This window comes from Microplitis demolitor, chromosome 5 (genome assembly GCF_026212275.2).
Source record: "Microplitis demolitor isolate Queensland-Clemson2020A chromosome 5, iyMicDemo2.1a, whole genome shotgun sequence".
Taxonomy (NCBI): Eukaryota; Metazoa; Arthropoda; class Insecta; order Hymenoptera; family Braconidae; genus Microplitis; species Microplitis demolitor.
This window is the reverse complement of record NC_068549.1, coordinates 22,725,580-22,740,523: the sequence shown is the minus strand read 5'-3', so window position 1 is coordinate 22,740,523 and position 14,944 is coordinate 22,725,580. Positions and strand designations below refer to the sequence as shown.

Below are 14,944 nucleotides of genomic sequence, written 5' to 3'. Positions count from 1 at the left end.
TATTTTTAAAAAAAGTTTTATTATTACAATAATTGAAAATTCTGGTAAGTAAATTTTAAATTTCATATCAAATGTAATCAATTAATTAATTACAATTATTAAAAGTTATCACTGAAATTAGCCGACGTCTAATAATTTTTGAAAAAATTGTATTTGTTTTTTAAATTTTCTACATGTGCATATTTTTTTTTTTTTTTTTGACGTTGATTGAGAAAAAAATTGAAAATTAATTTTAGAATCAAGTTATCAATAGAATTTAAATTTTACCGCGAAAAATTTTAAAATACTTCCGTCCTAATTTGCGCGCCTCTCGCGTCAAATAAAAAAACCATAACCTCAAAGCACTAAACCGCGCACGCGTCTCATCCTCAGTCTCTCTCCCTCACTTTCTCTCCCTCTCTCTCACTCTCAACCTCGTAATGCTGAAATCATGGCATTGTTTCTGATTCCCTCGAAGAAGGCAGTGCACCAGCTAGTCGCTTTACCTCAACGTTATTTCTCCAGCTGTTTAAAAATGAAGGTAAGCTATCACTTAGCCCCAACCCCCATCTCTCTAAAAAAACCACTAAAAATTATTCACCAAACCCCAGCTTAGCTCCAAAAATATTCATCCATTTAATTTCCATCGGCCGTTTTTCCGCTCACTCATTGCTCCAGTTTTCCTACTGCCTGCTCTAAATTCTAAGGCCTCGCCAAATTTGTCCAATTGATTTTATAAAATATTCAGACTCCGTAAATGCCCCAGAATTTAATTTAAAATTTTCCGCCCAATTAGTCATCCAATCGTTCAATATCAATAATAATTATCATTATTATCTAACAAACAAATTTTTTTTACAGAGAGGATTAGTACTGGGTGTTTACGAAGGAGATAATTCCAATGACGTTATCCTGACTCCTGCAGCTGCTAAATACAATGAGCGCGTAAACGGAAAATTACTCACGAACATCAACCTGTGAGTTATTTTTTAATGTTCATTTAAAAATTTATTTCTTAATTTTATTTAAACGACTATTTAAATTATTTATTTATATTTTATTTAAATCACCTTTTGTTTCATTATTTTCATTACTCATTAATCATGCGAACAATAATAATAATAATAATAATAAAAATAATGATAATAATTTGCTGATAAAGCGACTCACAATAGCTTTTGTAGAAAACAAGTGTACAATTTACGAGTAATTTAATCCAATAGTTTCTTTGTGTGTTTGTTTAAAATAAAAAATAAATATCCAAAGAAATAAAACAAATAAATAATAATAATAATTGATAAGTTAATGAAATATCAAAACTCGGTTACTAAAAATGATTAAAAAATTCCTGAAACAATTTTTATAATGCTGAGCTTATCATTCGACATAATTTTATTTATTTTACTTAATTACTTTAAACGTCATATTATAATTAAATTATTTAATTTGTTATCTGATAATTAAAAAAAAAAAAAGAATTTAAACAAAGTTTTGATTCCTGATAATAACAAAAAGCTCACGGCATTATTTTGATTGTTTCAGGAGAGGCTAGGGCGCTAAGACGAGAGAGAATCAAAGCATTGGGTCATTGATCTGTTATTTGATTGATAAAAAAGTGAGCGTTTAATTTATAAGATAAGAAGTAAAATGGCTGCACCGGGAGCTGGAGGCAGTGGGACTCCAACGGCGACGAACAAACGCCAATCAGCTAACGCCAACGTGTTGCACGGGATTGGCGGGTCAATAGAAGATAAAAACAACGATTACTTGTGTCCGATATGCTTTGAAGTTATCGAGGAGGCGCACATCACTAGGTGCGGTCACACGTTTTGCTACAAATGCATCGGGAAGACTCTGGAAACAATTGGGCGTTGTCCTAAATGCAGTTTCACGCTGACGCAGCAGGACATATTTCCTAACTTTCTGCTAAATGAACTCATCTCCAAGTACAAAACCAAGATCCGCGGGCTCGGAGACGTCGGGTGCGTGCATGGAGACAAGCGACGGGGAAGTTCCGGTGACTTGCCGGTCTGCGACGGGCTCAGGGACTTTGTCGCTGCGGAGAGCGCGAATTTAACGCTGCCGGATGTCAATGTCATGCTGGAGGTTCTCACTCAGCGGAAGCATCTTCTGGAAGCGGAGTCTTGCGCGGCACAGAACAAATTGCTCCATGAGTTCCTCAAGCACTTGCTCAAGCAGAAGGAAGAGCAGAGGAACCAGTTGCAGAAGGAGGTCGCGCTCATTCAGCACGACATGCTCGAGGTGGAGAATATTTTGAGGGACGTACAGAGCAAGTGTCCGCGGGTGGAAGACATTAAGTCTTCTGCGGGGGAGAACGAGACCGCGCAGATGTCCGCGATACGCAAAGAGATGATTGACCTGATAGACATAATTGATTCTAATATGGTGAAGCCAGAGTCCGCTAATACTAGCAGTGAGAGTCAGAAGGAGTACGCGGCCGCGGTATCGACGCTCGCGGCAAGACGCAAGAGAATGTACGCCCACTTTGATGATTTTGTTTCCTGTTACTTTGAAGCCCGAGCTAAAGATCTGCTTCTGGGCTCTCAGAAGCTGACGCCCGTTGACACCGTCCACGGGATGAGCTCAGGGCTGGATGTGTTCCGTGAAAATCTTATTAAGTTTTCTCGGTACAGCGCGCTGAGACCTTTGGCGACGTTAAATTACTCATCAGATATTTTTAACAACTCAACGATTGTGTCGAGCATCGAATTCGACAAAGACAACGAATTTTTTGCCATCGCTGGAGTTACCAAGCGGATAAAAGTCTTTGAGTTTGGCTCTGTGGTCAGAGACTCTGTGGACATTCATTATCCCTGTGTGGAGATGATCTCCAGTTCAAAAATTTCATGCGTCTCATGGAATTCTTACCACAAAGGAATGCTGGCCTCGTCGGATTACGAGGGAACGGTGACCGTCTGGGACGCAGCCACTGGACAGAGGATAAAAGCATTCCAGGAACATGAGAAGCGATGCTGGTCCGTAGACTTTAACGACGTGGATACGCGACTTATAGCCTCGGGGTCTGACGACGCGCGCGTCAAGCTCTGGTCCCTCAATATCGATCACTCCGTGGCCTCGTTGGAGGCGAAAGCAAATGTCTGCTGCGTCAAGTTCAATCCCAGGAGTTCCTGTCATCTTGCTTTTGGATCCGCGGACCACTGCGTTCACTACTACGACCTCAGGAACCTCAAAGAAGCTCTCTGTGTCTTCAAAGGACACCGCAAGGCCGTTTCTTATGTTAAATTTATAAACAAAGAGGAAATTGTCTCAGCCAGCACCGACTCGCAGCTCAAAGTCTGGAACATAAACAACCCCCACTGCTTGAGGTCCTTCGTCGGACACATAAACGAAAAAAATTTCGTCGGACTGGCCACCGACGGCGATTATGTCGCATGTGGGTCAGAAAATAACGCTCTCTATGTTTACTACAAAGGACTTACTAAACAATTATTTTCTTATAAATTTGATCCTGTTAGAAGTGTCCTAGAGTTGCAGGAGAGACGTGAAGAAGAGTCTAATGAATTTGTATCAGCGGTTTGTTGGCGGCAAAATTCAAATGTCGTCGTCGCTGCCAATTCTCAAGGGATTATCAAAATACTTGAGCTCGTTTAATTTATTTTTAATTAATGACGATTATAAAATTCATTTTTTTATCTCAGGCTTATAAATTTTTAAAATTTTAAATTATTGGAGCGGAAATTTTAATTATTCAAATTACGAAATAAGTTATTTTATATTTACCTCAGGCTTTTTTTTAAATTACGTATAGTTTCAAAACTTGTAAAATAATGATGATTATTATAATTATTTGTGTTGAGTAAAAATTATAGAATATTTTTTTAAGTAAAAGATAATAATTATGTGCCAATTAAATCTAGATATAATTTTACATAATTAATAATAATTATTTTTTTTACTTTGGTTAATAAATCGAACTAGAATTAAATGTTAAATATAAATGTTTGTTAGATTCGGATATCAATAGGATAGAATTTTAATTATGATTTAAAATTAATTAATTAATTATAAATAAAATGGAGAGAAGGAGACTAGTTTATTACCAGGTTTTAAAACTTGGGATGCAAATCGGTTGTTGTGACTCATGTGAAGGACTTAAGTAATAAAACATAATTAATTATTATAATTATTAATATTAATATTATTATTATAAGAAGTATGTAAAAAAATTATAAGTAATTTAAGAAAGAATTAAAAGGAAAGAGAACGCGCGCTATTACGAAAGAAAATAGTATATTTTTAGAATGTATTTTAAAAAAGTGTTTAATTATTAATGAATTTCATTAATTTAAGATTTATTCAGTGTCCTAATCTTAGAATTTAAAATAAATCGTTTTAATGTCTAATTATTTTTTATTATTATTAATTACCGTCCCTTTTCCTCGTAAGGTTATTTTAAATTTAAAAAAAAATATTTTTGACAGTTGAAGTTATTTTTGAAATTACCGCCATTAGAACTTGGAATTGTTTTTTTAATATTTCAGAATATTTTATTTTGTTTTTTAAAAAAATTTGAATACGCGCCAATTTTAGTGGTTACAATTTTTTAAATTCAAAAATTCCCGGTTTTTTTTAAAAAGATTTTTTCTAAAATTTGAATACGCGCTAATTTGAGCGGCAAAATTTTTCAAATTTAAATATTCTCGGTTTTGTTTTAATATTTCAAAATTTCTAATATCGTTTTTCAAAAAGATTTTTACTAAAATTTAAATATGCGCCAATTGAAGCGGGAATAATTTTAAAAATTAAAAAAATTCGCGGTTTTTGTTTGTTTTAAATATTCAGAGTCGCAGAATCCTCTAGTTTAATTTTGAAAAAAATAAAAGATTGATTTTTATTTGAATTTATAGATAATTATTTAAAATTAAAAAATGAAAATGTTTCAGTGCTGGGCCAAAAATAAAAAAAGCCAAAACTCGTGTCTTCTGGGGTATTGAGAACGCAGATCATGGTTGTGTCGCAGTAGTAGGATTGGGTAAAAAAACTGCCGGGATAAATGTATTAGAAGAAATTGACGAAGCAAAAGAAAATATTCGTACTGCCGTTGCTGGTAAATTTATTTATTTATAAACCACAAGACATTATTAGTAACTAGATAAATAGATAATCAATAATAAATATATTTATAATCAGCTGGATGCGGTGCCCTTGAGTCAAATGACGTCAAAGAAATAGACGTCGAGCCGATGGGGAATGCCGAGGCTGCTGCTGAAGGTTCTCTTCTCGCTTCCTGGATTTTCCAAGAGTTCAAGAACAAATCTAAGCAGAAAGTTTTACCCAGCGTTAAATTATACGGTCGTGACGGAGAGTAAGTATTTATTATTATCATCATCATATATACTCATAAATTATTCACCGAATTAATTTATTTAGGGAAGACTGGGAGGTCGGAAAAATTAAAGCCGAAGCTCAGAATTGGGCTCGTCGGCTAGCAGACACGCCCGCGAATTTAATGACCCCGACGATTTTTTGCGATAATGTCGTTACTGCCTTTAAAATGTACAATGTCCAGGTTTTAGTCCACGACAAATCCTGGGCTGAGCAAAAAAAAATGGGATCATTTTTGAGTGTATCGCGTGGCAGCGTTGAAGAGCCGAAATTTTTGGAGATTCATTACAAAGGCGCCGCTCAAAGTGACGCCCCAATAGTATTTGTCGGCAAAGGAGTTACTTTTGATGCTGGTGGTATCAGTCTCAAGGTAATTTTCAAATTTAAAATCCACTGTCTCTAATTAATTAAAATAAAGAGAATGATAATAAAGTTATTTAAATAATTAGTCACCAGGAAACATGGACGAGATGCGCGCGGATATGGGAGGAGCTGCGTGTGTAGTGGCCTCGATAAGAGCAGCAGCAGAGATGAAGTTAAATTTAAATCTAATCGGCCTGATACCGCTCACTGAAAACTTGCCATCAGGTTCGGCGACCAAACCCGGAGACCTGGTGACCGCGATGAACGGCAAGACCATCATCGTCGACAACACTGATGCCGAAGGACGTCTGATCCTCGCCGATGCGCTCTGCTATGCCGCGGAATTCAATCCCCAGCTGACACTAGACATCGCGACTCTCACCGGAGCCATGGGAGTCGCTCTCGGTGCCGCTGCTACTGGAGTCTTCGCGACTGACGCCGGTTTCTGGGAGGAATTGAAGGCTGCTGGTACTTATACTGGTGACCGTGTCTGGAGAATGCCTTTGTGGCAGCACTACAACAATAAAATGACAAGTAATTAATTTATTTTATTATTTAGTTGATTGATTAATTAACTGATTGATTAAATTTTCTTAGAACCAGTCAAAGCTGCCGATGTCAATAACGTCGCGAAAGTAAAAGGCGGCGGCGCCTGTTCAGCAGCTGGATTTTTGCGTGAATTCGCAAGCGAGTCTTGTCCATGGATGCACTTGGACATTGCGGGAGTAATGAGTTCAAATAATGATGATCTCAATTACTTGCACGGTGGAATGAGTGGCAGACCTACAAGAACATTAATTCAGTTTCTAAGACAATTATCTGCTCAAGCTAAACACTAAAGCCACATTCAATTAATAATTAATAATATAAATAATTAACTAACTACTCTTTACTTTGTGGCATTTATACTTTACTAATTACTGTCTTTTTATATGGTCCTGTTATATTTTACCCGAGATAAAAATAATCGCGATTTTAAATATTCAGTTAATTTTTTCTATAAAAATTAATTTTGCAATGATTACAAGAATTTTGCTGGGTAATTGATGATTAATTTAAACGTTTATTTAATCGAAATTATTTTGAGCTCGGGTAATTAGTCAGCGCCTTTTATACAACTTGAATAATAATTATTTACTTTTGGATTCTCTTAGACTTCTCTTCCTTGTACAGCTTTACTTAGTTTATTATTTTATTACATAAAATAGTAAAATCGATGTACAGAAAAAATGAATTTTTTGAGTCAAGTAAAAATTTTCGCTCGTACCAAGAACTTTTTCTCTTTTTTCAAGAAATTTTTTTTTTACCCAAAAAATTTTTATTTTCAAAAAATTCTTGTGAGTAAAAATTTTTAACGTCAAAAAATTCATTTTTTCTGTCTCCTTATATTTCTATTACTCAATTAACAATTACACATTAACAATTAATTAGTAAATGATTTAAAATAAAATATCTGAGGTGTCTGTTTAGTTATTAAATTAATTTGTTGTACAGGATGAGAAAGGAGAGTCATTAATTAATTGATAGTTGATTTCTGTAAAAGTTTGTAACTAATTAATAAATAAATAAAAATAAATTGTATTAAAATTTTTTTTTTTACTGTTCAGGCTGTCGGTGGTAAAAAAATAATTAGTGATTTTAATTTTTGTTAAAGAAGAGAGAAAAGTAAATTATAGAAAGTCTTTATTTGATAAAAAATAACATTCACTCGGTCGTTTTTTTTTTTTTTTCTAATGCTAGGTACACATAAATAATTCATTAATTAGCGGCTTATAAATAGTGATTAATTATGATCTAGGCTATTTTAAATTTACATAAAATTAATAGATATTTGAATAAATTTTAATTATAAATAATAATAAGATCTAATAAATACAATCTTTGAGTAATTAAAACAATTATTTAACATAAGTTTACTTGAAGATTGTAATTAATATTTAAATAATTAAACTATTTGCACTCCAGTCTCAAAATAATGATTATTATTTTACACATAAAAATTTTTTAAAAATATTTCATTTATTTTATTTTTAAAAAATTTTTATCTCGTTCTTGTTAAAAATTCGTATCAAATTTTTTAAAATTGGCAATCAATTTATTTTTAAAAAGAATTGGAAAATTCGAAATTAATTTCTTTTTAAAAAAAAATTGTGGTAAATTTTTTTTTTAACTAAAAAAAAAAATCAAAAAAAGTCGCGATGGAAATTTTTTTTAATGAAAAAAAAATAAAAAGTGTGATTTTTTTTTAATTAAAAAAGATAATTTTTTAATTAAAAAAAAAATTATTTGGAATGTTTGAGCAGGAAAGTTACGAAAGTAAAGTAACCGGAGACAAAAGGTCTCCGCAGAGGATTTATCAGGTGCAAGGAGGGGGAGGAGGCTGTTGTTGTTGAGATGGAAGGGGCGAGGAGGCGACGGCGGCTGCTGCGGCAGCATAGGACGAAGGATCATTCGGGTCGAGGATCGGGGGTGGTGGTGGCAGCCCGCCACCAGCACCACGACCTCGTCCTCGGCCTCTACCACGACCCCGTCCCCGCCCCCTCCCCCTTCCGCGTCAACTCCGCCTCTCCGGCATCCCTATATTGCTCGTCGTCTTCTCCAGGAACGCGAGTGGACCCTGCAGCGCACTGTTACCCACTCCCACGCCGGCGACTCCACCGACCGGGAACCCAGGGCGCCCTGCGACTCCTTGGCCCATGAACATTCCCTGTTGATTCACGTTAACTCCCTGTAGTCCTGGCGGCACTGCGCCTCCTGGTTGTACCTGAAATTTATTTTTTTTTCTTTTTACTCCGTCCCTATTTTATTTTCTCATTAATTTTACGGTTTTTTTTTTTATGATTCTGAAGTCAGCAGACAATTATCATTATTCAATTATTCAATTTAAAAAAACTACAAATATGCACATGTAGAAAATTAAAAAAACCACAAGTGCAATTTTTCAAAATATTTTTTTTTTAAATTTATCATTAAAAAAAAAAATCCAAAAGTTATTAGACGTCAGCTAATTTCAGTATCACTTTTTTCATGCAGTCCCCGGAGAGTTATAGAAGAAAATTCCCAATAATTTAAATTAAATAAATAAATAAGTAAGTAATTTAATGAATAGGAATATATATATATATATACATATATGAATAAATATATACACATACATATATATATATAAGGAAAGGTAAATGAAAGAAAGCACAATGATTACCATGAAAAGAGTATTTTTATTCTACTACAAGTTCCACGATTTATTTTAACTTTAATTAACACAATTTAATTACACGAACATTTTATTTTTAAAATTCAATCAAATTATTCTAATAATTAAGTCGGTTTTACTCACTAATAATAATTACAATTAAATATCATTTTGTAGAAAAAAAATAAATAAATAATTTATAGATAGAAAAAAAAAAACGAGTAAATATTTATATATATATATTTTTTTTATAAAATAACGAGTTAAAAATAAATAGAACCCATAGTAAAAAGGAGAGCCAATGAAGTGACAGAAATGGCGGTGTATTATTAAATTAATTAATTAATTAATTAATTTTATTGTCAAATTATTTATCAGATTTGGCTTATCAGTACATTTGGTTATTTAATTTACTTCTAATTAAATACTTTTGGCACCATTATGTATTTTAAATAAAGTTTTTGTGACAAATTAATTTGAGATCCATTAATTTTTTTTTTAATTTAAATCTCTAATGAGTCTTACAGGTAATTAATTCATTAATTTAACAATGAATACTTGGATAATAATAATAATAATAATAATAATAATAATAATAATAATAATAATAATATGTGATGAGTATTGACTTTGCAACCGTGGACTATACAATTTTTTTTTAAAATCTCATAAGGCACATAAGGAATTTAAATAATATTTATATATATTTTTCTTACTTAATAATTATACTTTTAATGACTAAATATTTATATTTAATTTTCGACATATTTGTGATAAAAACAAAAAAAATATCCAATGAAAAAATATCAGCTTATCCGAAATTTAAATTTAAAAAATTTTTAATTTTCCCGCCAATTTTTTCAAATATTTAAAATTCATTTCAATTCAATTAGTGAACTCCAAAAATTACTAAACCCAGACTTCAAATAAAAATGACACTTTTACAAAATTTTTAATGACTTTTACACTAATTATATTAATTAATTAAACGAATTTAAATTAACCTTTCGATTAAAATTAGAAAATTTCTATTTACAGTCATTGGATATTTTATTTAAATACTTTGACAAGAATATTAAATTACCACGTACATAATTTATTAATTAAATTTTTCAATTAATCAATTAATTAATTAGTTATTATTATTATTAATATTAATTAATAAACAAATATGCCTATGAGAGTAATAAGTAAATGGTTGAATTAAAATTCAAAAAATATAAATATAAATAAAATGGAAGATGATTTTTCTATGACAAGTTATTAAATCACAGTGATTTGCTTTTACCGCTACTCTAATTAATATATTTTTTAAATATCATTTATAAATCTTCACTCTTTTTTTTTTTTTAATACATTATTCAACAAACTAAACAATTAAGCCTTTGAGTAAATAAATAAGCAACAAATAACTCCATATTTAAAAGCAGAGTTAATATTTTCAACAACCAACACCATAAACTGACAATCAGAAAAACGAATATTAATTAGAAAAATATATAGGCCTTTTTTCTTCGTTTCTTTCCATAGAAATATTTATCTCCAATTTCCCATAAACGGTAATTAAAATAAATAAATTGTGATAAACGTTAAGCGGCGTTTATTTAAATACCTGTTGCTGATGAAGCTGCTGTTGTTGCATCTGGTGTTGCTGCATGTGTTGCAATTGCTGTTGCTGCTGTAATTGTTGCTGATGTAAAATTTGTTGTTGTTGCTGCTGCTGCTGTTGCATTACAGGATTTGGTGTTCCATTGGGACCTGGTGGTCCTTGTGGACCTTGGCCATTTGCTAATCCTTAAATATTTAAAATAAATTTAATTAATTTATCAATTTTCTTATAGATTAGGGTGGCGGTAAAAATTAAAAATTCTCAGACTGATCGCCTGGAGAAAATATTGAATAATTACCATTAGGTGCTGATCCTTGGGCTAGTGATTTGTCCCAACCTTGCAAGTCAGCGAGCAAATGCTGCCAAGTTGCTATTTTGTCGTAATGTCTTTTGATGAGTTCATCTTTTCGTGCTAATTCTTGTTTTAGCTCGGTGATGTCTTCTTTGACAAGTAACTCGGGCTTTAGTGCCGACAACAAGAAACGTTTTTGTAGGAAAAATGCTTCCGTTTGTCGCGCGAGGTCAATGAAACGAGAGACGACTTGCTCGACTTCTGCTTTGGCTTCTTCTTTGTCTACTGCCAGACTACTTCCGATGCTGTTGTTTGATAATCCTTCTTCTTTGGTAAGTATGTTCATACATTGCTAAATAATTCAGTAATTAATTAATTTTTTATTTTTGACAGGGTTTAAAATTATGATACTGGATTTGGGCATGAGTGTGAATGCAGTAGATATGACATTTTTTTTAATTTTAATAAAAAAATCAATGAACTGAAATAATGAAATTTAAATAAATGCGCATTTTTTAATTTTTTTTCTATTTACATTTAAATTATTAATTCAAAAAGTTTAAAAATTCCAACTCATAATTAAGGCGACGTCTAATAATTTTTGGATTTTTTTCAAAATGACAAATTATGAAAAAATTGCACATGTAGTTTTTTAAATTTTTTACATGTCCATATTTTTAGATTTTTTTTGTCATTAATTAGTGGAAAAAATTCAAAGATGTCAATTGTCTGCTGACTTCAGAATAATTAAAAAAGTATAAAAATAAAATTACCTGTAATGCTTCTTCAAATTCATCAATTAAATTACCATTTCCATTGGTTGGAGTCGCCATTATTAATTATCAATTAATAAGTTCTTTATTAAATGAATTTATCAAAGTAGTTTAATTATTTATTTCTTTTATAAACATCGTAAAAAATTTTTTAAGGTTATCTTGCGTGTGAATTTTTTCAGTTACCGGTGCCGCAAAATAGATTTAAAAATACTATTGATATTTGTAACTTTTCATTGAATAAATTTCTCTGATAATAATTATTATTAATTAAATAAATTTATTGTTTAATAAAACAAAAAATAAATTATAAAATAATGTTTCTGCGGCCTTGCTTTTTAAAACTGACGTCAGTGCCTCTAGGTTTTAAATTTGTTACTATAAATAATAATAAAAATATAGTGGAGGATGGGGTAAAATGGGGAGAAAAGGGAGAGGCAAAATGAACATCCTCAGAATTTTATAGTTCATTTTTTAAAATGTAATTTTTTAAAAAGTATCCCAAATTGTCCCATCTCTTCTCTATAATTAAGATGAGTGAGTGATTAATTAAATGATTAATTAATTAGTTCATAAATTTTCCAAATTTATTAACTATTTTATTTATAAGAATGCTTACAAATATTTAAAATTAAAAATATACGTCAAGTTTACTGAATCTGTACAATTTTAAATAACCCGCGAAAAATTGAAAAAAATAATAATTAAAGTAACATTAATTATTAATAAATAATTATACTTGCAAATATGGCAATAATTAATTATCAATAAATTAATAAACGTTACTGGAGATTATTTGAATTTTATTCAAATTTTAAAATTACGCTGCGAAATAATAATTGATTAATTAATAATAAATTGACAGTAAAAATAAATTAGACAAGTTTTTTGGCTTCGAAGAAACTCTTGAGATGTTTCATTTGCCAGGCGCCCATTATCAGGAGCACAACTGTCTGAGTGATGGACCACCAAAGGACTCGACTGTTGGTACTCTCAGATGTTTGTCTGAATCTTTCCTCGCGGTACTGCAAAAAAATAGCAACTGTCAGTGGTCAGTTAGTATTAAAAATTAGTAATTAAAATATTAAATTACCCGTTGATAATTCTGCTCTTTAGTTATCTGTTCAACTTGATCCAGCAGTTGTCTTATTCTTAGTTGCAATTTAGATAATTTTTCTTTCTGTGCTAGATTCGCGTAATCAATCGCATGATCACCAACTTGGATGTCTAAATGTACTCTCTGTAATTAAAAAAATTAATTATTAATTTATTGATACTTGACATTTAATTTCCTTTAGATAAACAAATAAAATACTTCTATTATATAATTTTAAAATTCATGTCAGAGATTGTAAGATATCTTTTTATTTAAAAAAAAAAAAAAATTGTCTTTTCGCAAGAACGGTTTATAAAAATAATGAAGCTGACTTATGTCAGGGAACTAGTACTCGATTCCATGAGTTTGCATATTTATATTTAATAAATATATAAATACATAAGTGATCGGGTACTAGTTTTCTGAAGGGATACTGAGTCTTTTATCGTAATTTCGGTATAAAAAATTAATTTAATTTAACTGATATATAAATAAATGACACTGACGTTAGCTGACGTCAAGTATTTTGATTATTTTAAAAACCATAAGGGTCAGTTTTTAAAACCAGGTTTTAATTATTATTGCTGGTATATTTATATATAATTAAAGCATAAATATACTAACAATATTAATATAAATTTTTATAAAAATACACCCGATTTAAAAAGCAAGTAAATTATAAAAACAATGCACTTGTAGTTTTTTTTTAAATTTTCTACATGCGCATATTTTAAAATTTATTTTTTTTTCTAGTTATGAAAAAAACCTAGAAATTTCAAATTTTCTACTAACTAGAGGATCACATAAATAAAATAAAAAGTAAAACATACCAGCTGTGTACCACTGAACCAGGCGGTACTATTTGAATACAAACAGATGACATGTTCACCAGGAGTTTGTGATGTGAATGAAATACGTCCTTCAAAACTGTACACTCGTGACAAAATAACTTTGTCATCTGGATCACGGACTTCGACATGCATGCCAATGCCTGGGCTACTTGGCATATAACCGCCGGATCTTGGGTCGAATAATTCGACTTTGTAATGAACTGAAAAAATAAAAAATTATTAATTAATTGTCACAATATACCTGAGTAAGTATTTAGTTACCTAAGACAGTTGTTTCATCGGGAATTTCTTCGATAAAACATTTACGTTCAGTCTCGCCGATGTGAAAATAAAGTCCCGACACTGAGTTGGCAATAAGTGCCCATGTAATTACAGAATATATATATTTTAACATTATTTAAGAGTTATTTATTTACGTAATTGAACTTCCGGAGGTATTGCTGTTGCTTGGTGAGTTATTTAAATAATAATAAGCTATTTAAATTATTTAATACGTTTATTGTTAACGAGAAACTTGGACACACGTCATCGAAACACCGCCATAAGGGTTTTGTTTTTAATTTTTCGTGACGTGGCGCCACTACTGCTCTTTTTTATTATTGTTATTATTATTATATATCGATAATATAGACACGGTCACGGGGATAAAGTAGATCTCTGGATTTTGTAAATGGCGGGAAATTTAAATTTATTAATAAATCAGTGATTTATTTTCACAGTAATTGGAGATTTTGAATTTTGGCGGCTGACGCGCGGGATTTTTGAATTCAAGGTTTGAGGCTGCAGTGGCTCACACGCATTTTAAATCCTGCTCTATTTTTTTTTATGATGCAGGGGATTGAAATCTACGCCCCTGACAATTTTTTAACCGATCCATCGATTTTTGAATTTTTTACTCCCATTTAAGCTCCCGGACTAGTATTTTTTTTTTGTTTTCGAGGTTTGAGGCTCCTACAGAGTCCTTACGGACGCAGGTTCGATGTAGACTTTATTTTTCCAGATCTGCAGTCCGGAGTTTTAATTTCAAAATAAACCTTTCGAAGTCAATTTCACTCTGAGAAATAAAACAAAAAAAAAATTGACGTTATAAATAAATTTCATTTATGATGTCAATAAGATTTGAGACAAACTGGGACAGTAAAAAAAAATCAAACTGAAATTATATTAAAATTAAAGTATAAAAAATATACAGCGTAATTAAATGTATTGCATGGCAAGGAGTGAAATAACCGATTTCAAACGAGGGTGACGTTGACTGTCCGAGCCAAAATAAATATTTATGACAAAATTAACCCAAAATTCATGTGTAACATATTGATGATATATATAAATATAATTAAAAAAATAAAAATATTAAATAATGTAAATAGTTAACGGGCGCAGAATCGAGATTTCAGCCGCGGGGATGCTGGTAAATCTTG

At 31.2% G+C, this 14,944-nt stretch overlaps 3 protein-coding genes across 4 annotated transcripts; 1 reads left to right on the top strand and 2 right to left on the bottom strand.

Annotated features, from left to right (window-relative positions):
* Nucleotides 1-358: 358 nt before the first annotated feature.
* LOC103570817 (E3 ubiquitin-protein ligase COP1) lies at nucleotides 359-7,232 on the top strand. Of its 2 annotated transcripts, XM_008548691.2 has the most exons (7): nucleotides 359-520; nucleotides 841-956; nucleotides 4,905-5,068; nucleotides 5,152-5,326; nucleotides 5,392-5,716; nucleotides 5,796-6,243; nucleotides 6,307-7,232. In XM_008548691.2, exons 1-7 carry the CDS (start codon nucleotides 431-433, stop codon nucleotides 6,546-6,548), a joined length of 1,560 nt encoding a protein of 519 aa, XP_008546913.1. In that variant the 5' UTR covers nucleotides 359-430; the 3' UTR covers nucleotides 6,549-7,232. The 2 variants fall into 2 exon arrangements, with proteins under 2 accessions (XP_008546913.1, XP_053595472.1); XM_053739497.1 differs by lacking the exons at nucleotides 359-520; nucleotides 4,905-5,068; nucleotides 5,152-5,326; ... (1 more) ...; nucleotides 5,796-6,243; nucleotides 6,307-7,232 and adding an exon at nucleotides 1,522-4,321 and having other exon boundaries at nucleotides 866-956.
* A 1,010-nt stretch (nucleotides 7,233-8,242) lies between these two features.
* Nucleotides 8,243-11,932, bottom strand: LOC103570818 (mediator of RNA polymerase II transcription subunit 28). Its single transcript, XM_008548692.3, has 4 exons — nucleotides 11,577-11,932; nucleotides 10,810-11,155; nucleotides 10,515-10,696; nucleotides 8,243-8,473 (listed from the first exon to the last, which is right to left on the bottom strand). Exons 1-4 carry the CDS (start codon nucleotides 11,634-11,636, stop codon nucleotides 8,264-8,266), a joined length of 798 nt encoding a protein of 265 aa, XP_008546914.1. The 5' UTR covers nucleotides 11,637-11,932; the 3' UTR covers nucleotides 8,243-8,263.
* Nucleotides 11,933-12,149: 217 nt separating this feature from the next.
* On the bottom strand, nucleotides 12,150-14,091 carry LOC103570819 (transmembrane emp24 domain-containing protein eca). The gene is made up of 4 exons (XM_008548693.3): nucleotides 13,785-14,091; nucleotides 13,503-13,723; nucleotides 12,670-12,816; nucleotides 12,150-12,601 (listed from the first exon to the last, which is right to left on the bottom strand). Exons 1-4 carry the CDS (start codon nucleotides 13,915-13,917, stop codon nucleotides 12,452-12,454), a joined length of 651 nt encoding a protein of 216 aa, XP_008546915.1. The 5' UTR covers nucleotides 13,918-14,091; the 3' UTR covers nucleotides 12,150-12,451.
* Nucleotides 14,092-14,944: the final 853 nt, after the last annotated feature.